Source organism: Staurois parvus, unplaced genomic scaffold (genome assembly GCF_062004578.1).
Source record: "Staurois parvus isolate SC_StPar_1 unplaced genomic scaffold, SC_StPar_1.0 ptg000176l, whole genome shotgun sequence".
Taxonomy (NCBI): domain Eukaryota; kingdom Metazoa; phylum Chordata; class Amphibia; order Anura; family Ranidae; genus Staurois; species Staurois parvus.
The window spans coordinates 3,401,731-3,425,446 of record NW_028317972.1 but is presented as its reverse complement, the minus strand read 5'-3'; the positions used below and the strand labels follow the sequence as shown (position 1 = coordinate 3,425,446).

General features: G+C 41.6%; 1 protein-coding gene and 1 pseudogene across 1 annotated transcript in view; both read right to left on the bottom strand.

Annotated features, from left to right (window-relative positions):
* Positions 1-1,818: 1,818 nt before the first annotated feature.
* On the bottom strand, positions 1,819-21,071 carry LOC149462351 (uncharacterized; annotated as a pseudogene).
* Positions 21,072-21,928: 857 nt separating this feature from the next.
* SURF4 (surfeit 4) overlaps positions 21,929-23,716 on the bottom strand; it is a 28,768-nt gene continuing 26,980 nt past the window's right edge. The window contains exon 6 of the mRNA XM_089677063.1: positions 21,929-23,072. Coding sequence (XP_089533189.1) covers positions 22,806-23,072 — 267 coding nt within the window. The 3' untranslated portion in view covers positions 21,929-22,805. The remainder of the gene's footprint in view (positions 23,073-23,716) is intronic.

Below are 23,716 nucleotides of genomic sequence, written 5' to 3'. Positions count from 1 at the left end.
TGCTGGTTTCAGGTAAGCCTTACACTGCTGTAGCAACTGGTCTCTGAACCTGACCCAGACCGTGACAGAAGCACAGTGGACCAACACCAGCAGATGATATGGCTCCCCAAATCAACACAGACTGTGGAAACTTCACACTGGACTTAAAGCATCTTGCAATGTGTGCCTCTCCATTCTACCTCCATACTCTGGGTCCTTGGTTTCCAAATGAGATGCAAAAGTTGCTCTCATCAGAAAAGAGGACTTTGGACCACTGAGCAACAGACCAGGTCTGTTTTTCTTTAGCCCAGATAAGACGCTTCTGACGTTGTTTGTTGTTCAGGATTGGTTTGACAAGAGGAATACGACATTTGAAGCCCATGTCCAGGATCTGTCTGTGTGTGGTGGCTCTTGATGCACTGACTCCAGCCTCAGTCCACTCCTTGTGAAAGTCCCCAACACTTTTGAATGGCCTTTTCCTGACAATCCTCTCCAGGCTGCGGTCATCCCGGCTGCTTGTGCACCTTTTTCTTCCACACTTTTCCCTTCCACATAACTTTCTATTAATGTGCTTTGATACAGCACTTTGGGAACATCCAACTTCTTTTGCAATTACCTTTTGAGGCTTTCCCTCCTTATGGAGGGTGTCAATGATGGTTTTCTGCACAACTGTCAGGTCAGCAGTCTTTCCCATGATTGTGATTCCTACAGAACCAGACTGAGAGACAATTTAAAGGCTCAAGAACCCTTTGCAGGTGTTATGGCTTAATTAGCTGATTAGAGTGGGACACTTTGAGCCTAGAATATTGCACCTTTTCACAATATTCTAATTTTCTGAGATAGTGGATTTGGGGTTTTCTTGAGCTGTAAGCCATAATCATCACAATTATGACAAATCATGGCTTGAACTATCTTGCTTTGCATGTAATGAGTCTATCTCATATATTAGTTTCACCTTTTAAGTTGCATTACTGAAATAAATGAACTTTTGCACGATATTCTAATTTTTTGAGGTGTGTGTGTGTGTGTGTGTGTGTGTGTGTGTGTGTGTGTGTGTGTGTGTGTGTGTGTGTGTGTGTGTGTGTGTGTGTGTGTGTGTGTATTTAGACAAATATATATATTGTCTAAAGAATATATATAATGAATGATAAATATATGAACACATAGCCTGCATGATGTCTGTTATTAACTTGATCGCTCGGATAAATAAATAAATACTTCATTAGAAATGGAGATCATTATCATTACTCTCTTCATGTTTTATATCACCTTTTTATCATCTATTAAGAGAATAATATCATGGCTCATTAATTTTAAGCCAAGTATTTATGAAGGGATTTTCTTCATTAGTTCACAATCATGATCATGTGTGACTATTTTTGGATTATTATTATGTTTACTATCCATTATTTAGGGTCCTATGTTAGAGCCCTATTAGAATATACCGCCCTGCATCCACCCACTTCTAATGGTGGGCACACATTAAATGTTCTTATTTTGTCATTCTCTATTCACATCGGTGGACGCAGAAGTCTCTTCCCCCAAATTCTTTTTTAAATATATACCGAAGCACAGGGGCCATCCGCCCACTGGCCACCCCAGGACCCCATGCTTCGGCATATATGCTCTTTTTTAACTGCAGATGAAAAATCTCATCCAACAGCGCTGCACACACTTGCTTATGTATATTCTGAGAGCAAGACTCTGTTGCTGTCAGAATAAACAGGTCGGTGCTGCAGCTGAATGGCATTTCTGCATAGAAAACAGCGATAGTTAACAATAAAATCGTAACAGTAGAACAGTAACTCGAAAACAACAAAAAAACTACAACTATTTTTGGTTTTTAAAATTTTTTTATTTTTATTTTTTCTGTACTTGTACTTTGCGCCAATTCCAAGATTGTACAAATGTCTAAATAGTGGCACGCTTGAAGAAAAATTTCCACATATAAGTGATAAGTTGATGTTATTATGCATTTAGAGCATACGGGTCTACATTTTAAAAAATTGTCTTCTATGTTTTGTAACAACAAAAATGTTTGTAATATTTTGCACTATTTGAACATATATTTTTGTATAAATGATACTATGTCTAATAGCACTATGTGTAGTAGTACTATGCCTAGAGCAGATGAAAATTGTTGTAGCGAAGAGGAAAAAAAAATTGGGTGGCGGTTTCCTAAAGCTGGTTCACTCAGCATCTGGCGCAGCTGTGCATGGTAGCCAATCTGCTTCAAACTTCAGCTTGTTCAAATTACGTTTTGGCAATAAAACCTGGAAGCTGGTCATCAGCAAGTAGAGCAATCTTGTGATTTCTATCAGTGTTCAGCCAATGACTAGCTAAAGCTTGTAGGAGGAGTTTTCATTCTCCCCTGATTGTTATATGAGGCTGCAAGACCCCTGACCCTCTGTCTGGACAGTACTGATTGGCCCTGTGCTGATCACATACACTCTCACAAGAAAAAAACAAAACAAAAAAACAAACCTCTCTAACAATACACACCAAACTGAGCATGTGCAAAATGCCTAAGGTTCAGTCTGTCTTATCAGGAGATAAGAGGCGGTCGCTTAAAAAAGGGGAGGAACAAAGAAGAAAGGATCAAAGGGCTTTTTTACACAATGCAGAGGATTAACCCCTTAGGTTCCACAGTGAGTATACAAGCATGCTTTACTGCATACACAGACTGATTGTACTGTTGTGGGCTTAGTAACACTTTAAACAACTTGACAAAACTATTTCAGTAGCTGAGTAGAGACAAGTAATGTTTTACACTTTTGAATATTGCCATGGGACTTCTCCCTCTGGTGACATGAAATAATTGGCAAACTCCTCCCTGATATTGGACGCCTGGTGGGTACCTCCTGCACTATGCCAATCAACACCTTGCAGATCATGCACAAGTGGTTCATCCAAATTAATCCCCTCTCTTTGACGGACAAAATTGTAGAGTGGCACAGGAACTTTTAACAATAGTGTCAACATTAGCGGGATTTAATTCCATTGCACCTCTAAAGATTTTTCACTTGTTAATTTGCCAAAGGCGCACTCCACAAATCATCTAGCTTGTGTTAGCCGATAATTAAATACTTTCTTCTTCAAATCCAGGCCTCTTTTAGGATATGGTTTCATTAGTGAACTAGACAGTGAAAATGCCTCATCAGCCACTAGCACATTTGGTATGTGCTGTCCATTCTGTTATATGCCGAGGGGATGGTATGTTGAACCTTCCTTCCATTATCCTTCTTCCCATGGTTGAATTGCGAAACACTTGAGAGTCTGCAGAGCTTCCATAAGTACCAACATCAATTGCAACTAAATTGTAGTTGCTATCAGCAATGGCCATCAGGACAATGGAGAAATACTTTTTATAGTTGAAATACTTGGAGCCACTGTTTGGGGGCATTTGTGTATGGGTTTGCCATCCACTGCTCCAATGCAGTGAGGAAAGTTGCTGTTTTTCTTGAATTCATTGCTGATTTCCAACCATCAATCCTCTGTTGGTTCTGGCATTAGGATTCCCTTTAGTACGTTCCATATTGCATCACATGTCTCATGAACTATGTTGTGGATTGTGGCTTTGCCCAGAAGGTAATGGAAGTGGAGGGAAGAGAAGGATTCTCCAGTTGCCAAAAATCTGTTAAAAATAAATGTCATTAGTAATTCAAATTCCTTTATGTTTTTATCATATATACAGTAGGGAATTCAGTGTATGTGTGGGGCAGGGGTCATCAAAGCTGTAGCAGCTGTATATGGTCAAAAATTAGGTTGCTCAGTACTGCTGATTTTTGGCCAAGCACAGCTGCTAGTAATTCTGGCTTGTCCACTTTTGATACATTGAACATTAATCTTGTACATGGCAGAAAATACAGCAATGTGTACACAACTGTGGTACCTTGGATTACTTACCACAGCGTGACTAAGATACGTTCTTCTGGAGACACTGGAAGCCTCAGTTTTTTTCTGCTGCAGATCAACCAGGGTCTAAGAATCTCCAGCAGTGCATCAAAGAATGTGATTCTCATGTGGGCATAGTCGTAAAACTTCTAAGGGTAGGTGCATAAATCATGATACAGGACATGAAAGTGCACATTAGAATATCTCTGAGAGACAATTGGATGTACCCAATAGCGCCTGGATGTCCCTTCTCCTCTTCCTCTGCTCAGCCACTTGCTCATACATCAGCATCATCTGCAGGAGGCCAAACATGAGATAAAGCATGGTAAAGGAATCCATGCTGCTGCCTTCCTGATGGAGAATGCACAGGAAACATTCACCATGACAAACCAGACCTCAAATTGCTTATTTCCTCATATGTCACTTTTATGTCACTTCCTACAAAAAAAAAAAAAGGCGTTTGTGGAGCGTTTTTAACATTTGCAAAACGCTTGTAAAATGCATCAAAACCATGCATAGGGCGTTTGGAAAGCGTTTTTAACGCTTGAAAAAGGCCAGTCTACCACCCATACTAAAGCTCATTACCGTCTGTCTGCTGCCCATACTACAGCTCATTAACGCCTGTCTAACTCCTATACGAAAGCACATTACTGTCCATACTAAAGCTCATTAACGTCTGTCTACCGCCCATACTGAAGCTCATTAACGCCCACACTAAAGCTCATTAACGTCTGTCTACCACCCATACTAAAGCTTATTAACACCTGTCTAATGCCCATACCAAAGCTCGCTAATGCCCATACTGAAGCTCATTAACCCCTGTCTAATGCCCATACTAAAGCTCATTAACGCCTGTCTAATGCCCATACTAAAGCTCATTAACGCCTGTCTAATGCCCATACTAAAGCTCATTAACGCCTGTCTAACGCCCATACTAATGCTATAGAAGCTTTTGTAAAGAGTTAGAAATGTAGTCAAGTGTGAACAAGCCCTAATATTAGTGCTGGTGGCATCTTATGGCACTTCTTTTTGTAAATTAAAGAAATTTAGCAGTTTCATGTTTTGTTGATTTATTATGTTTTTTAAAAAGTTTTATCTTTTTTTTGGGGGGGCGCAAGTAGCTGGTCTTGCCTAGGGTGAAAAATAGGAACCACAGAGTGCAGCGAGGGACCCGGCCTCCTGGAAGTGTGCCAGAAGTTAAACATGTTTCAGCAAGCTTTTCTCTTCTGTTCTGTAGATACTGGTGGTGTGGGCAGCAGGACAGGTATTAACTGTTTGCTGTACAGGAAGCCTCTGGTTTCAGTTTTTAAAGAGCAACAAAGTCAGTGCAAAGGGTCAGGGGTGTGGGAGCTCACTTTTTATTTGCATTTTTTTTTTAAAAAAAAAAGCTTGATTCAAAGCTGCATTTATTTGTTTTTCTTATGTATAGTATGATTTTGGAAGTTGCTATAACTACTCTGGCTAAGTCTAATTTGCTGGCAAATTTCATGTTATGTAATGTTTCAATTCTCATTACTAGTTCAAATCTCAACTCTATTAGTTTAGGATCCATTGCTGCCCTCAAGTGGCCAAAAGTGAGTAACACTCACTGAGTGTTTTTGCTGAGGCCCTTCAAGTGCGCCCAGCCACCATGGCTGAAAGAGCTGAACAGCTCAGTGAATAATTCCGTATTCATTTGGCATCACACTGACATAAGTACATACCTTGCTATTTTTTGAAAATCAGAATTCCTCAGAATGGTCTGGATTAAGGAGTGGCTAATAGGGGCACATATAATGAGCCATGGTGAATGGTGGGTGTGGCAAACATTGCAGTGTAATAGGGAGGGGCCTGAAAAACTGAGCCTACATACAAAGTGCAGGAGTCAGAAGCATGTGACATACAGTCAGGTCCATAAATATTGGGACATGGACACAACTCTAACATTTTTGGCTCTATACACCACCACAATGGATTTGAAATGAACAAGATGTGCTTTAACTGCAGACTGTCAGCTTTAATTTGAGGGTATTTACATCCAAATCAGGTGAACGGTGTAGGAATTACAACAGTTTGCATATGTGCCTCCCACTTGTTAAGGGACCAAAAGTAATGGGACAATTGGCTTCTCAGCTGTTCCATGGCCAGGTGTGTGTTATTCCCTCATTATCCCAATTACAACGAGCAGATAAAAGGTCCAGAGTTCATTTCAAGTTTGCTATTTGCATTTGGAATCTGTTGTTGTCAACTCTCACGATGAGACCCAAAGAGCTGTCACTATCAGTGAAGCAAGCCATCATTAGGCTGAAAAAACAAAACAAACCCATCAGAGAGATTGCAAAAACATTAGGCGTGGCCAAAACAACTGTTTGGAACATTCTTAAAAAGAAGGAACACACCGGTGAGCTCAGCAACACCAAAAGACCCGGAAGACCACGGAAAACAATTGTGGTGGATGACCGAATAATTCTTTTCCTAGTGAAGAAAACACCCTTCACAACAGTTGGCCAGATCAAGAACACTCTCTAGGAGGTAGGTGTATGTGTGTCAAAGTCAACAATCAAGAGAAGACTTCACCAGAGTGAATACAGAGGGTTCACCACAAGATGGAAACCATTGGTGAGCCTCAAAAACAGGAAGGCCAGATTAGAGTTTGCCAAACGACATCTAAAAAAGCCTTCACAGTTCTGGAACAACATCCTATGGACAGATGAGACCAAGATCAACTTGTACCAGAGTGATGGGAAGAGAAGAGTATGGAGAAGGAAAGGAACTGCTCATGATCCTAAGCATACCACCTCATCAGTGAAGCATGGTGGTGGTAGTGTCATGGCGTGGGCATGTATGGCTGCCAATGGAACTGGTTCTCTTGTATTTATTGATGATGTGACTGCTGACATAAGCAGCAGGATGAATTCTGAAGTGTTTCGGGCAATATTATCTGCCCATATTCAGCCAAATGCTTCACAACTCATTGGACGCCACTTCACAGTGCAGATGGACAATGACCCAAAGCAGACTGCAAAAGCAACCAAAGAGTTTAAGGGAAAGAAGTGGAATGTTCTGCAATGGCCAAGTCAATCACCTGACCTGAATCCGATTGAGCATGCATTTCACTTGCTGAAGACAAAACTGAAGGGAAAATGCCCCAAGAACAAGCAGGAACTGAAGACAGTTACAGTAGAGGACTGGCAGAGCATCACCAGGAATGAAACCCAGCGTCTGGTGATGTCTATGCGTTCCAGACTTCAGGCTGTAATTGACTGCAAAGGATTTGCAACCAAGTATTAAAAAGTGAAAGTTTGATTTATGATTATTATTCTGTCCCATTACTTTTGGTCCCTTAACAAGTGGGAGGCACATATGTAAACTGTTGTAATTCCTACACCGTTCACCTGATTTGGATGTAAATACCCTCAAATTAAAGCTGACAGTCTGCAGTTAAAGCACATCTTGTTCATTTCATTTCAAATCCATTGTGGTGGTGTATAGAGCCAAAAATGTTAGAATTGTGTCCATGTCCCAATATTTATGGACCTGACTGTACATAGTGCAGGAGTCTGGGGTGGGCAACATACACAGTGAAAAGGTCTGTGATGGGTAACATATAAACTGAAGATGTCACGTGTATAGCGGTCACATAGTGTGGGTTCAGGAGTGGGTAATGCACAGAATGCAGGGGTCAGGTGCATGTAACATATACAGTTTAGGAATCAGAAATACATACAGCCCAGTAGACAGCACCTTTTGTGATTCTTATCAACACCACCCTCTCAGACATACACTATATTGCCAAAAGTATTGGGACACCCCTCCAAATAATTGGATTCAGGTGTTCCAATCAGCTCCATGGTCACAGGTGTATAAAACCAAGCACCTAGGCATGCAGACTGCTTCTACAAACATTTGTGAAAGAATGGGTCACTATCAGGGACTTCAAGCGTGGTACTGTGATAGGTTGCCACCTGTGCAATAAGTCCATCCATGAAATTTCCTTGCTACTAAATATTCCCTGGCTAATTGTTAGTGATATTATAACTAAGTGGAAGCAACTGGGAACAACAGCAACTCTAGAGCAGAGGAGACGTGTTCTCTGGAGTGACCAATCACACTTTTCTATCTGGCAATCCGGTGCGCAAGGTCCATAAAAACATGGATGAGTTTGGGGTGGATGAACTTGACTAACCTGCACAGAGACCTGACCTGAACCAGATAGAACACCTTTGGGATGAATTAGAGTGGAGACTGCAAGCCAAGACTTCTCATCTGACATCTGTGCCTGACCTCACAAATGCAATTCTAGAAGAATGGTCAAACATTCCCATAGACACACTCCTAAACCTTGTGGACAGCCTTCCCAGAAGAGTTGAAGCTGTTATAGCTTCAAAGGGTGGGCCAACTCAATATTGAACCCTACAGACTAAGACTGGGATGCCATTAAAGTTCATGTGCGTGTAAAAGCAGACATCCCAATACTTTTAGCAATATAGTTGTAGTACAGCAGTACCACATATGCACATACATACAACATAAAGCACGCTACATACACACAATATACTGTATATACATACAGTCATGGCCGAAATTGTTGGCACCCTTGATATTTCTCCAGGAAATCATGTATTTCTCACGAAACGTATTGCATTAACACATGTTTTGCTATACACATGTTTATTCCCTTTGTGTGTATTGGGACAAAACAAAAAAAGGGAGGAAAGAAAGCAAATTCGACATAATGTCACACAAACCTCCAAAAATGGGCTGGACAAAAGTATTGGCACCCTTTCACAACTGCGGATAAATAAGAATGTTACAAGCATGTGATGCTCCTGTAAACTCACCTGGGGCAAGTAACAGGTGTGGGCAATATAGAAATCACACCTGAAAGCAGATAAAAAGGAGAGACGTTCACTTAACCTTTGCATTGTGTGTCTGTCTGTGCCACACTAAGCATGGACAACAGAAAGAGGAGACGAGCACTGTCTGAGGACCTGAGAACCAAAATTGTGGCAAAATATCAACAATCTCAAGGTTACAAGTCCATCTCCAGAGAACTAGATTTGCCTTTGTCCACAGTGCGCAACATTATCAAGAAGTTTGCAACCCATGGCACTGTAGCTAATCTCCCTGGTCGTGGACGGATGAGGAAAATTGATGAAAGATTGCAACGCAGAATAGTCCGGATGGTGGATAAGCAGCCCCAAACATGTTCCAAAGACATTCAAGCTGTCCTGCAGGCTCAGGGAGCATCAGTGTCAGCGCGAACTATCCGTCGACATTTAAATGAAATGAAACGCTATGGCAGGAGACCCAGGAGGACCCCACTGCTGACACAGAGACATAAAAAAGCAAGACTACAGTTTGCCAAAATGTACTTGAGTAAGCCAAAAGCCTTCTGGGAAAACGTCTTGTGGACAGATGAGACCAAGATAGAGCTTTTCGGTAAAGCACATCATTCTACTGTTTACCGAAAACGGAATGAGGCCTACAAAGAACAAAACACAGTACCTACGGTAAAATATGGTGGAGGTTCAATGATGTTTTGGGGTTGTTTTGCTGCCTCTGGCACTGGGTGCCTTGACTGTGTGCAAGGCATCATGAAATCTGAGGATTACCAAAGGATTTTGGGTCGCACTGTAGGGCCCAGTGTCAGAAAGCTGGGTTTGCGTCCAAGATCCTGGGTCTTCCAGCAGGACAATGACCCCAAACATATGTCAAAAAGCACTCAGAAATGGATGGCAAAGAAGCGCTGGAGAGTTCTGAAGTGGCCAGCAATGAGCCCAGATCTAAATCCCATTGAACACCTGTGGAGAGATCTTAAAATTGCTGTTGGGAAAAGGTGTCCTTCCAATAAGAGAGACCTGGAGCTGTTTGCAAAGGAAGAGTGGTCCAAAATTCCGGGTGAGAGGTGTCAGAAGCTTATTGATGGTTATAGGAAGCGACTGATTTCAGTTATGTTTTCCAAAGGGTGTGCAACCAAATATTAAGTTAAGGGTGCCAATACTTTTGTCCAGCCCATTTTTGGGGTTTTGTGTGACATTATGTCATATTTGCTTTTCTGCCTCTGTTTTATATTTGTTCCAATACATACAAAGGGAATAAACATGTGTATAGCAAAACATGTGTTAATGCAATACCTTTTTTGTGTGAAATACTTGATTTTCAGGAAAAATATCAAGGGTGCCAACAATTTCGGCCATGACTGTATAACTTGCATACACAATCAAACACTTACCTCTCTGATGGTATTGCTGGCATCTTTGATTCACTTGTATCCCTGGGGTGGTGGCAGCATCATTTGTGTTCAGTGATGGGGAAAGCTTACCCATGCCTGGTTCAATTTGCTCCCACACAGCTCCTCCTCCTCTCCTAGCAACAACTTGGCAACTAAGCTAAATTCCAGTATTGCTGGGTGGAATCCAGTAAGTTCCCAGGTATGCCTATGTGTGGCCCCTGGACCCTTGGTGGTGACAGATTTGGATACTTATATATAGTTGACCATTTTTACCTTAAAGTGGAACTTTAGTCAGAGAATTAAGTCCTGCTAGATCACTTCAGGCTGGCCCCTTTTGCAGGCATAGCTATGCAAACCGTTAAAAATAAGTGCCTCCAGTAATCCAGTAATATACTGTTTCACAAAAAAAACTTGAAATAAAGTGTGCCACACCACGTTTTTGGTTACTCACAAACCTCCCTATCAAAGTACGTATGTAATTATAATAATACCATGTGAAGAATGTGCTCCTCTAAAAAAAAATAAAAATGTGCGCCTCTATAAAATAAGTATTTAAAATAGCTACCGCCCCTGGAGGACATCAGATGATGAAACGTGTAGGGTGGGGCTGAGACTTGACATCACTACGCCAGGGGCGGACTGACCATTCAGGCCCTCGGGCAATGCCCAAGGGCCCGGAGCCAGGGGGGCCCCGTTAGAAGCTCCTGAGAGGACAGGGTGGGATGGATGGAGTGGTAAAGATGAAGTAAGCGTGCTCTGGGTCTGATTCTGAGAGGAAAGAGAGAGCCTGGGAAGGTGGAGGAGGACACTATCCAAACCTGCAAAAGAACTCAGGGCAGGGGTCAGCAAAGGTTTAGCAGCACCGCCAGCAGGTAGGCTGCTGATTCTCCTGAATGCAGCGGAAGCGGATTGGTCTGCTGCCCTGTCACTCAGTGCTGCACCTGCCGCCTTCCAAAGTCCAAGTTGTGTGGGAAGTACAATATGCTGCCTAGAGAATTAAATGTCTGCTGGAAAAAGGCTGGGAAGAGCCAGTAGCCCCTCTTGTCAGAGTTTTACACGAAACCCTGTATACCAGTGGTCTCCAAACTGTGGCCCTGGGGCCAGATGTGGCTCTTTGCTTGCCATTATCCGGCCCTTGGGGCACTATTTCTTACACTGATAAAACACACTATTCTACCAACTGATACCAACAAAATAGTTCCCCATTTCTCCCACTGACACCAATATTGGGGCCATATTCCGCCCAATGATACCAGTGATGGTGCACTAATACTCCCCCCTAATACTGAATGAGACAATGTTTACTCCCACTGCTGCTAGGAAAATAGCCACTCCTGCTGGCACAGTCTGGCACCCCTAAAGTCTGAAGAACAATAAACTGGCCCTTTGTTTAGATAGTTTGGAGACCCCTGCTGTATACCATCAATTGTGAATATATGTGCAGAACAGGTACAGCGAATGAACATGTGTACAGTGATGGAACAGGGGGGTACAGTGATAAAACATGTGGGGGACCCTGTGTGTATGGGGGAGCACTGTATATATAATGGGGTGCCCCTGTGCATCCTGAGTGGGGGCAGCATACTCATAATGAAGGATGTCATGTCATGTGAATGGGGGGCTGCACTCTTGAGAGACCCGTCAGGATGGGGAGCTCAGTACATTTTATATTGAGTATACCACCTGTATGACCTGGGAATGGAGGCTTTGTATACCATGTACGGAGGGACAAACTTTCTGACCTGAGAATTAAGATCTATTGTGCTTTACAATTGTGGATACTCTTTCTGCCCTAAGTGGGATTTCTGTGTGCCTTATAAATGAGGGATCCACTCTGCACTTTATAATAGGGAACCCCATGTGTGCCTTTTGGATGGAGAGGACTATATATATATATATATATATATATATATATATATCCTCTCACTCACCCTTTCACCCTCCCCCCCTCTCTTTCACCCCCTTTTTTTCTTTCACCTCTCACACCCCCAGCACCTGTGTGTCACCCCCCCTCTCCTTCACCCTCTTCTCTCTCCTTTACCCTCTTCTCTCTCCTTTACCCACTCACGTTATCTAAATCCCCCCACTCACTCATTCCCCCTTCTCCCCTACCCCTCTCTCACTCCTTCCCCTTCTCACCTCCTCTCTCTCCCCCCTCCCCCTCTTAGTTTCTAATGAGTTTCTGTCATATATCACGTTCTCAGTAGGTGTTCAGTCAGAAGATATTCCATGTTTCCTTACTGTGTAAGAAAAAAAAAAAGTTGTGGGGGGCTTGGCAAACCTAACAGGAAGGAGCCGAGTTGGAGTCAAAGGGCCACACAAGGCAATTAACCCAATCTTCAGGCATCTATGTAACCAGCCCCTGACAACCACACCCAATTTTTGTTGCCATGTGCTGCTTGAGCAGCACTTTTTTCTTTGTCATTAAGCCCCAAATTATGATCTTGCATACAGGCTTCTTTCATAACACACCCCTGAGTGTGTCATAAAGATGGCTGCCATGTGGTGGCCATCTTTAAACCTAGAAGTACCCAGCAGCTTCTGCAGAAAGAAGCCAAGAACATCCAGACATGCTATGCTGCAGTAGATATTTAAAGGTCCGCTCTATGCAGCTGAGCTGCAATATGTAGGTGGGGCTTGAGTGTGGGTGGGGACACAGGGGGCCCCATTATCTCCTAGTGCCCAGGGGACCCATGAGTTTTCAGTCCACCCCTGCACCATGCACACTGACATACGCTTGGAGTCAGATCAGGGCGAGCCCAGTTTATAGTTTTATGCTTGTGTCAGTGGAGACACACTGCAATGTGAGTGTAATGATGTTAGATGAATGTTTTTAAGGAACTTATATTATGCAAGATCTTTTCTCTCTTCCCTTGGTTGGTGGTCATGGTATTACAGATGATCGTGAGCATACATTGAGGATCTAGCCAAATCTTCAGTTTATCACTCCTAGAGGGGAATGCAATGCATGCTGGTCTTAACCACTTCCCGACCGCCCTGTAGCAGAAATACTGCAACAGGGTGGCACGGGTGTGCAAAATCACATATATATATATATATATATATATATATATATATATATATACACACACACACACACACACACACACACACACACACGATTTTGCATTTCCAGGTAGGGGGCAGGTGTGAGCTGCGTGCACACCCTGCCCAAGCTGCCATTTGCAGCTGCGGCTATCAATCACCACATCCCAGCCGGTGATTACCAAGCATCTGCAATGGGGAGGACTGCTTTCTTTAGCAACAGTTCTCCTCCCTGTCAGTTTGGGCACACTGCTTTGGATGGCGGTGCTCAGCACAGTATATATACACCACCATTTATAAATGCTATAACTTTCATGTAAACCAATTAATTAACACGGATTGGGATTACTTTTTTTTTTAGCAAAGACATGGAGCAGAATACATTTTTGCCTAAATTTATGACAAAATTTGATTACATTTTTTTTTACTGGACATGTTTAATAGCAAAAAGTCAAAACTATAGTTTTTTTTCTCAAATTTGGCAATCTTTTTTTTTTTAAATCACACAAAAAATAAAAAAATGCACAGGCAATCAAGTACCACCCAAAAAAGCTCAATTTGTGGGGAAAAAAAAGGATGTAAATTTAATTTGGGTGCAGTGTTGCATGACTGCACAATTGTTAACATAACGAACCGTAACACAAAAAATGGCCTGGTCAAGAAGTGGGGTAAATCCTCTGGAGGGCAAGTGGTTAAACATACCAGCATTTGCCTCTGGTGAATTTATTTAGTATTACTTGGGGGATTTTCACATTGGTGGCAGTGAAAGAAAAGAAGAAATAGAAAAGAAGTGAATTCACTGTTTTGCTTTGTTCGAATAAAGCAGCACATTTGGGACTGTTTAAATATTTGTAAATGCATATGGACTTTTTTCACAGATATTGCACATAACTATTGGTTTTATATGGTCATCGTGTTAGTTTCTCATGCAAATTACTCATCCAAAGAACATTATGTTTGTATATTAAACTTTACTTTGCACATATATTGAATAGAGATTGATACCCTTTTAGGGCAGGGCAGAACTTACTGTTTATATATTTTTCACAATACATTGTCTCACCCTACTTTGCACATACTCTGTTGCTCTCTATTTTTCTGTGGAGTGCCAAAAATGTAGAGGCCGATCTCCTGAAAGCCTTACTGCTGATCAGGGGCTCTGGGCTTCAGCAAAATGGCAGCCTCAGGCAAGACAAAACAGAAACCATGCTGAATGCAATTTACGACACTTTGGGCCAAGCTGTTGCTTCCACTTCGCCCTCCTCCCTCAAGGCTGCATCAATGTGCATCTCTCCAGCGTTTGTAGTGCCTGCTACTGGGGGGGGGGGGGTGTTCTGTCTTGATGACAGGTAGGAAATGGGTGAGACTCAGCAAAAGACTGGGTCTGGCAGGTAGCCAAACAGCTGATCGGACAGGGCAGAACTTGAGGGCATGGAACTGGCATACCAACTACAGCCCATCACTAAACTAGTAGCAGTGTGTGCTGAAGTAGTTCATCCTTACTCAGCTACCGACAATCAATATGTGTGCTGCTGGCCCCTTCCAGTTTACATGCATCTTCTTTAGCTCACACTACATTCACAAGGGTGGTCAAGGGTGCATATTTTGCAGTGTTCAGAGGTGGCTAAACGGCACCACAGGATACAGCAATAATCTGTGCTATGGTAGCACACAAACTAGCCCATTAGTTGCAGCCAGTTTGTGTGCAGCCAAAACTCTGCACGTCTAGGGTTGGTCATAGGCTCTCTTCTAAGGGCTCAGCTGTGCAGTTGCATGCAAACAGTACTGGTTACTAATTTTCTTACAAGGCACAAATCTGACAGCTGCTTCAAACAGCTACTGCTGGTCTCACACACTGAGGTTAATTTAATAAAACTGGAGAGTGCAAAATCTGGTGCAGCTCCGCATAGCAGCCAATCAGCTTCCAACTTCAGCTTGTTCAATTAAGCCTTGACAATAAAACCTGGAAGCTAATTGGTTTCTATTCAGAACTGCAGCAGATTTTGCACTTTCCAGTGTTAGTAAATCAACGCCAATGCATGCAGGCATTTTCAGAACCACTGTCAAGAATCTGATTCTTGCAAGTTGCTGCCCCGGACTGCTGGTTATTCTCTTAGTGGGTCCACACTTGTTTACTGCAATAATGTCAATTATGTCTGGGCAAACCAGTGATTGCAAAAGGGCTGCTAAGGTTCCCCTCCATCTTTCTATGGCCCACTTTAGTGTAGCCATTCAAAATGTATGGTACTGCAGCATACTAACACACAAGCCATAGTGCAAGCCCAGAGACTAAAGCACCAGGTAGTATACCTCAGGCTCACCCAAACCGATCGTACCTTCACCAACCATCTTTTAATGTCTGTTCCTACCAGACAACGGAGGCCAGGGCATTCCCACCCAGGCTCTATTGATATATACCATACTTCTCAACTTTCCGAGATGCGAAAGGATACCTTCTAGTACAATGTATTTACACAATGGACACATACCCATCTTGTCCTTAATTTTTTTGCATATAAATTCCGAATGGTTTTGCATATTTATTGGATAAACCCAGAATTGTTATAAACATTACTTTTCCTTTGTACCATGCACAGGTGTACCAGATTCTGAGTGCACCAGTCTCCCCCAATGTTGGTATATCATGCAAGTAATGTTTATTCTGACTGATGCATTCCTGGTGTGCTGGCTTCCATAGGGGTCTAACCCTTTCCCACTTCAGCTAATGTTATTTTTTTTAAGACGTAATATTGAATGGAGTTCCACTGTACAAACTTCATACAATTATTCTAAGACCTTTAGAAGACACATTATTTTACTCTGGACTTCTGTGCTTTTCAGGTACTCATTTTCTCCAACTGAAGTGCTCATTTCCATTTTCTTGAGATAGGACAGAACACTCGTCCTTGAGATGATTAAGTACAAAATCAAAATACTCATGCTATATTAACAATTTTTTGTTGTGAGGTTCATGTATGAGGACAATTCTGCCTAGTCATTCAAGAAATACAGAATCTTCCATTGTTGATTTGCTTTTGAAGGCTCCAAAATAGTCATGCTAGAGGATAAAAAGACTTTATGAGATTATCTGCATGCAACGTGGAATACTCTTTATACCTACCAGGCTGTTGCATTTATGTACAGGAGATTACTCTGGTTGTTAGTAAATTGATAATCTATAAGAAGTACATTACAGGTCAATGACTCAGTGGGTAGTGACACAAATATATAGCTCTGGTTAAGACAAGTTCGCTGTTGTGCATTTTTTTTTAACTTACCTGGGAGATTTACATGATGAATGAGTGCACAAGAAAACCCACACAAAACAATATGTCTAGGTAAAATTGCCATGTAACATTATAAAGGGAAAATAATGGAATTTTTTTTTTAAATTCATTTCCTGGAGTACAGTACCAGACACACAAATTCAGAGATGACTCAATTATAGATAGAGACTAGACACTGGCGCAAAAAAAAAAAATAAAAAAGCTTTACTATATAACCCTTCTGGCCCCCAGCAATCCTCAGTTCTGTAGCAAGCAATCAAGACCACAGCGGGGAGGGTAGGCTGTGTTCTGTACTCCAAGAAATAGATTTTTTACAGGTAAGTGAAAAAGCCCATTTCTAGACTATACAGGACAAAGGCAGATTGAGAGATGTGTGGGACATCCCCAAGCAATACCAATGAGGGGAGGGTAAAAACAGAAACAAAACTAGACAACACACCCCTCAGAACAAACAAAAAAGAAGAGGCAGACTCAATTCAAACAACCACCTGAAGCACCATGTGGACAAAAGCAGCAGCTGCCAAGGCCTGAACATCTACCCAGTAAAACTTAGTAAATGGATGAACCAAAGACCAGGTGGCAGCCCTAAAAACCTGCAGCACAGAAGCTTGATGCTGAAAATCCCAGGATGCACTAATGGCTCAAATAGAATGAGCCTTCATTTGGCTGGAAGAACCCCATCCTTTAGAGTAGGCCTTAACCACAACTAGATGAGTCCAACTAGAAACGGTGGAACAAAATACAAGGAGCCTCCTGCAAGATCCATTCAAAAGCACAAAGAGGGAGTCCAATTGTCTCAATCTACCTCACTGCATGGCCTTGATTCCTGCTCAAAACTACATCAAAAAGCAGAGCATCACACTCAAGGGTGTTTCGGAAGAGGACTAGAGGATGGAAGTACAATGTCTAGATTGAGGTGAAAAGATATTCCCAATTTAGGTAAAATGGATACTGAATGAGGACCTTATACTTGTGAATTACCAGGAAGGGCTCGTAAGGGTTAGCAAATCAGAAAACACCTCGCAAGTAGGTCAGTCAAGGGTATATCCCTAATGGGTGCAAATGAAAAAGATGGCAGCACAAAAAGAATAAAATTTAAAGTGGAGCTCTAATCAATATGTCAAAAATAAAATAAAATATAAAAGTCAGCAGCTAAAAAAAAAAAAAAAAAAAAAAAAAAAAAAAAAAAGACACTCACCTGTCCTTTGATCCAGCTGTGTCCTTACTGCACAGCCTGCAGCTTCACAGCCAGGTTCCCACAGTGCATGTACAAGTGGTGCAGTGGTGCAGTACCTTGTGAATGGTCTGTAGTCTTCTGTGTCCCAGACGACTACGGGAAACGAGGACAACTTTCGCTTCCGATCACAGCCTATCAAAATCAGGTAAACACCCCCCTTGCTCCCCAAAGGTGCCAATCCTTAATAAGGAGCAGGGGGACGAGTTCTTAAAGCGGAAAGTCCCCTTTTGTGTGGAGCTCCGCTTTAAGTCACACAGAGAATGTCTGTGGGGAACCCATATGAGCTATCCCCTGCACAAATACCTTCAGAGAGTGAGATATCAATGGCCATTGAAAAATAGTTAAGGCTAAAATTTGGCCCTTGACCGTACTCCGGGCCAACCGCTGATTCAGTTCCAACTGCAGAGCAGGATATGTCCCATAGAGAAGTAGCAAGTCTAACCTTCCGCTGTTTACACCAGGCAAAATAAGCCTTCCAGGTGCAGTGAAAGACTTTTCTAGAAGTTAGTTTTCTGGCACTCAATGTTACCAAACCCAGGACCCTGCATTCACTATAGCTGTTTTCCAACAGTACACAGAAAACAGAAATGCAACAATTTTAGTAAACAAACTGCAAAATTCCTCTCTCATCAGCAGTTGGAGCAGTCGAGTTCAGCAGTGGTTATGGCTTGTGGGAGGAGTTCTTTCTGCTCTAGGATACAGAACCCCTGACTGTCTGAACAGTGCTGACTGGTCGTGTGCTGATCACATGCACTTGCCAAAGAAAAAAAAAAAAAAAAACACACCAAACTGAGCATGTGCAGAAAGTCTACACGTGATATGTTTTATCAGAGATAAGAGGGGGACACTGGAAGAAAGGGAGGATCAGAGAAGTCAAGACCAAACAGCATTTTTACACAATGCAGAGGGTTAACCCCTTAGGTTCCACAGTGAGTATATCAAGCATGCTTTAATGCATATACAGACTGATTTTACTGTTGTGGTTTTAGTAACACTTTAAAAGCTTCAGGGTGACTGAATTTGCCAGGCCTCCATCACTCAGGACTTGAGCTTCAACAGTCAAGCCATCAAAGTCAGCGACTAAGAAACAGGATGCAACACCAGACTCACAGACTGTAGATCTGGATGGTCTGGTAATGGCCATGGAACATCTGCCAGAGATTAGAATATATCCATGTTTGGGGCCATGAGCATCACTGGAATTCCTTTAAGTGATCCCACAGGGTCACAACTGCATTCACATCAAAAGGGCAAACACCCTTGGCGAGGGGGATCTTCAGGGACTGGGTCACGCCAGCTTGGATCATCTCTGCCCAGGACCTGTAGAGCACCGTGGCTAACCCAAGGTGCTGCACTAAGTGCCAAGGTAGGTACCTAAACGCAGGACTCCGCACCAAAAGCAATCTCTTCCCCAATAGGGTCCAGGTATGATCCCTGAGGTTCCCCCTGTGGAACACCAATCTGAAAACTGCACAAGATGCTGCTAAGGCCACAGTGTATTGAGGAAAGCTGGTTGAAGAAATATAGTAAAATGTAACACTGGTAGCAAGTAAACACCTTAAAGGACAGATTCACCTTTCATAACATGTTACAAATGGACCAGCCCCCGTAACCCCTGATGTGACAGCTCGTGGGGAATCCTCTCCCGCTTTCGGTCACCATTTAAAAAAACACGCCCATGCGGGGCTCCGCCCACATCACTTATTCTGTGAATGAAAACACTACAAGTTCTGTCAGCCTTTGCAGCTTTGGTTTGTGGTTGCTGTGGTAGTTCAGAGTCTTCCTGTGCATATGTATCTGCTTGCCTGTACGATGTACAGGCACACAGATCCACTGACAGGTCTACAGGATCTGCAATCTGCTGATCTCTGGTGCAATGTTTTAGAGGCTGCAGAAACAAAAAAAAATAACAGCACATTTTTTTTTAACCTGCAAAAAAAGTGCATTTATTTATTTTGTGTTAAAAGGTGAACTTATCCTTTAAGACACAACCAAATAACTGGGTATTGTGGAGCATGGGAGGGGGTCCTCACAGCTTATTTATTTTTGGCAGTGTCCAATCACCTGATGGTACCTTACTATAACCCAGTCATTTGTGAATCTGCTTGTGTACTGTAGAATCAAGAAATAACCTTTGTGTGGAGATACAAAAAAATAGCAAGCACTGGCTTGTATGGGCATACATTTTTTTTTTTTATCTGTGTGCAACCACACTAACTCATCAGTGCATTATAGCTTAGGAGATCTGAATCAAAGGCAACTTACCCTGCTCTGCTTCTGCATAAGCTATACTGTCAAAAACTATTAGGTCAAAGAGGGCTAGAACACATATTTAGCTTGCAGCAATGTCAGGGAATTCATTTGCTAGATGTAGACCAAACCAACCAATATGATACTAGGATTCTTAATTCAGGCCAGCTGAACTACAAGCAGACGTAAATGTAGACCAAACCAACCAATATGATACCAGGATTCTTAATTCAGGCCAGCTGAACTACAAGCAGACGTAAATGTAGACCAAACCAACCAATATGATACCAGGATTCTTAAATCAGGCCAGCTGAACTACAAGCAGACACAAAATTAATACAGCTAGGAATTTATTTATAAATTATTAAATGTATTTTTTCACTTCAACTAGTATAAGTACCTGAATTTGGCTTGGCATTAGTCTCTTGCAGTCCCCGTTATAGTAACTCTCAGGATGGGGAAGGAGAGGTAGCTCTAGTAGTCAATTAGACTTGCTGCATGCAAAAGTGCTAATGAGGAGCAAGTTGGCAGGAAGAGAGAGCATAGGGATGAATGATGCACCTTCACGGTCGAATCACTGGATGGACATGTCACCACTGTATTCATTAACTTTAAGAAACTGGAATCATCCTCCTGGCTGTGTTGTATGGAAGGAAATTGTAAATCTAAGGACTAAAAATTGACAGAAATGGAAATCTATTGGCAGGCAAAATAGCTCCATAAACTATTTATCTGGGTATTTGGATGTTTGCATGTTGCTTCACACTAAAGGAAATTTGTCATGTTAACCACCTCAAGTAAAAATAGGGCCTCATATTGAGGTGGTTATACCGTGATCATGGTTCAGGCTGCAACTATTATCCCCGTACGTTTTATTTTTTCCTCCTTTTTAGAGCCAGTGGGGTTCTCTTTCAAGTAACAGTTTTTCAAGCGGCTATACAGCTGCTGGATCCTTTTTAACAGGTGGTGGAATGGAGTTCCCTGCCCCCCCCCCCCCCTTACCTACCTTTAGTCCCATCAGGAAGCGCAGTAATGATGCAACCAGGTTGTATTTACTGAGAAGAGTAGCAGAAATGAAAGTTTCTGCCTCTTTTCTGTGAAGTCGGAAACTGGAAGCAACAAGGTGAATGGTTTGCTTTGGAAGCCAGAAGAGAGGACCAGTCATAGCCCATGCTATCACAAGGGATGTTCTCCATCCTTGTGATAGCAAAAAATTTGACAAAAAAAAAAAAAAAAAAAAATTTACAGTCCACAAATTTTTTTTATAAATAATAAAAATAAATACTCCATGCTCACGCACAAATGCGAACATATATGATCATTAGAACAAGAGCAATCATTTTAGTACCAGACCACCTGTGTAACTTTAAACTGGTAACCTGTAAAGGCTTTTAAAAAGTCGCCTATTGATAATTTCACGTACCGTAGTTTGTCGCCATTCTATGGGGGCACGCAATTTTAAAGCATGACATCTTTTACATCAAAATGGATATTATTTTGTGTTTGTGTGCACCAATATTCATTAACGTGATTTCTTTCCCCAAAAAAACTTGGGATTGAAAAACTGCTGTAAAAATATTGTGTTCCATAAAGAAAAAACAAAACACTAAAAATTTTATTCTCTAAGGCCTCTTCTGCTTATATGATATATATTTAATGTTTAGGGGTTCTAAGTAATTTTCTAGCAAAAAAAAAAAAAAAATGTATGTCAGAATTGGTTAAACTGGCATAGGCTAGCATTGCGACGTCCTTCTGAAAATGCTAGTCAAATCGCTGTCATTCTAACCCCAAGCCTTTATTAGCAGAAGCCATGGTATAGAAAGTAGGTCAGGAGCCTGGACAGAGAAGTAGTCAGATTAACAGTATCACTCTGTACCCTACATATTTCAAAATATTAAGAAGCATGGACACAAAACGCTAAATAAGGGCTCAGTGATAAAGGCTGCCACTGTCGTAAAATCAAGTAGGGAGCAGTGTTCAATATGGATGCAAATGCATTCGTGAACAGAGGAAAGGCAATACTCAGAATTTAAGAAATTTCATATTACGCCAAACCGTTGACATTTTACTATAAAATAAGCCTAGAAGACAAAATGAAAACACAAAATAAACTTCCAGAAATTACTAAGAAACTCATGTTTTGGCAACTGTGATTGTAGTAGAGTGGCCAAACACTAAGGGTAAGAGAAAGGGAAAAAAAATGGCCACCTACTCTGAAAATTAAACAAAAAAAAAAAAAAAAAAAAAAAAAAAAAAAAAAAAAAAAAAAAAGGTGCTTGGTTCAAGATGAGGTACGATTTAAATTTAATGACATACTTCACAGCACAAATCTCTTCTGATTGGCCAGACGCACAGATAGCTGGGAAGAATTGCTCAGAGTCCAGGGACACAAAATACGGCGTCAGCCTCTGGGACAAACAAGGGGTTAAATTAACCAGAGACTTGTACTCCAACCGAAGTGTAGAAACCAAGCATGATAACCGTTCATATCTTAGTACTGCACAAAATGGATGCCTGTCACATGAAAGATTATGTAAGCATTTCAGAACCAGAGGCGAAACATGGCTGCAAAAAAGATTTGACTGAAAAATTCACATTTAACAAAAAAAAAAAAAAATTGGAAAAAAACAATACTACTACATTAAAGAGAAGCAGAGGTCTCTCCTTAAAACTCATGATACTGCATTTTACAACTATCTTGTAACATTTTCTAAACCGGCCTGTAATGGAACCACAAAGCCAGTTCCACAGAGCTGGTGGTGTGCGAGAGATGGTTCATAATACAGCTGGCTGGGAGGATACAAGATGGAGGTGGTTGTGCCAAGGAGATGTGAAGGGGAAGAGATGTTGAACAAGACTCATCCAGAATATTCTAAAAAGACTCCAGGCACCAGTAATACTACCACTCCTTTTTCTTTTCGTCCATGGACACCCCACCAGGCCCCAAGGCCACCACCAGTAGCAGTCCGCCGATGACCGACATGGTCTGAAAGAAATCGTATTTTAGGAAGTCATGCATGGGCTTGTAGGCAGGGATGTTCCAGAAGGCGTTGAAGTAGACGTTAATGGCGAAGAGCCACACCACCAAAGTCAGAGCAGCCAACTTTGTCTTGAAGCCAATGGCCACCAGGATGATGAGAGCCGTACCAACGATGTTCTGTAGGATCTGTAGGATGAAAAAAAAAAAAAATGTTGGTTTTACTATTTGACCTCCAGAAGGTTTTACCTGTCATGGCCAGGGCATATTTTTTTTTTTTTTTTTACTATTGAGCACTGTGCTACTTTAACTGGCAATTGCTCAGTCATGCAACACTGTACCTGAATAAAATTTATATAATTTTCTTCACACAAATAGAGCTTTATTTTGGTGGTAGTTTATCACCGTTTAGGTATATTTTATTATACAAAACAAAAAAAGCTGAAAGTTTAGAGAAAAAAAAAAAAAAAAAAGCACAATATTTTCAACTATAGATTATAAAATATATCCAATAAAAAAAAAAAAAAAAAAAAATCTAATTTCTTAATACATTGAGACCAAAAGGTATTCTGCTACGTCTTTAATATATATATATATATATTAAAAAAAAAAAAAAGGTGGTGTGTACTAATTGGTTTGTGCAAAAGTTATAGTGTCTACAAACTATAGTATATACAATGGAATTTCCGCAGCTATGACACTACACTGGCAATGGCAGTGATCAGTGACTTATAGTGGGACTGTGATAGTGTGGCGGGCAATCCTGACACTAAGAGACCTTCGCTAGGAGGTACCCTGACTGACACCAAAAGTGACATTGATACATCAAATAT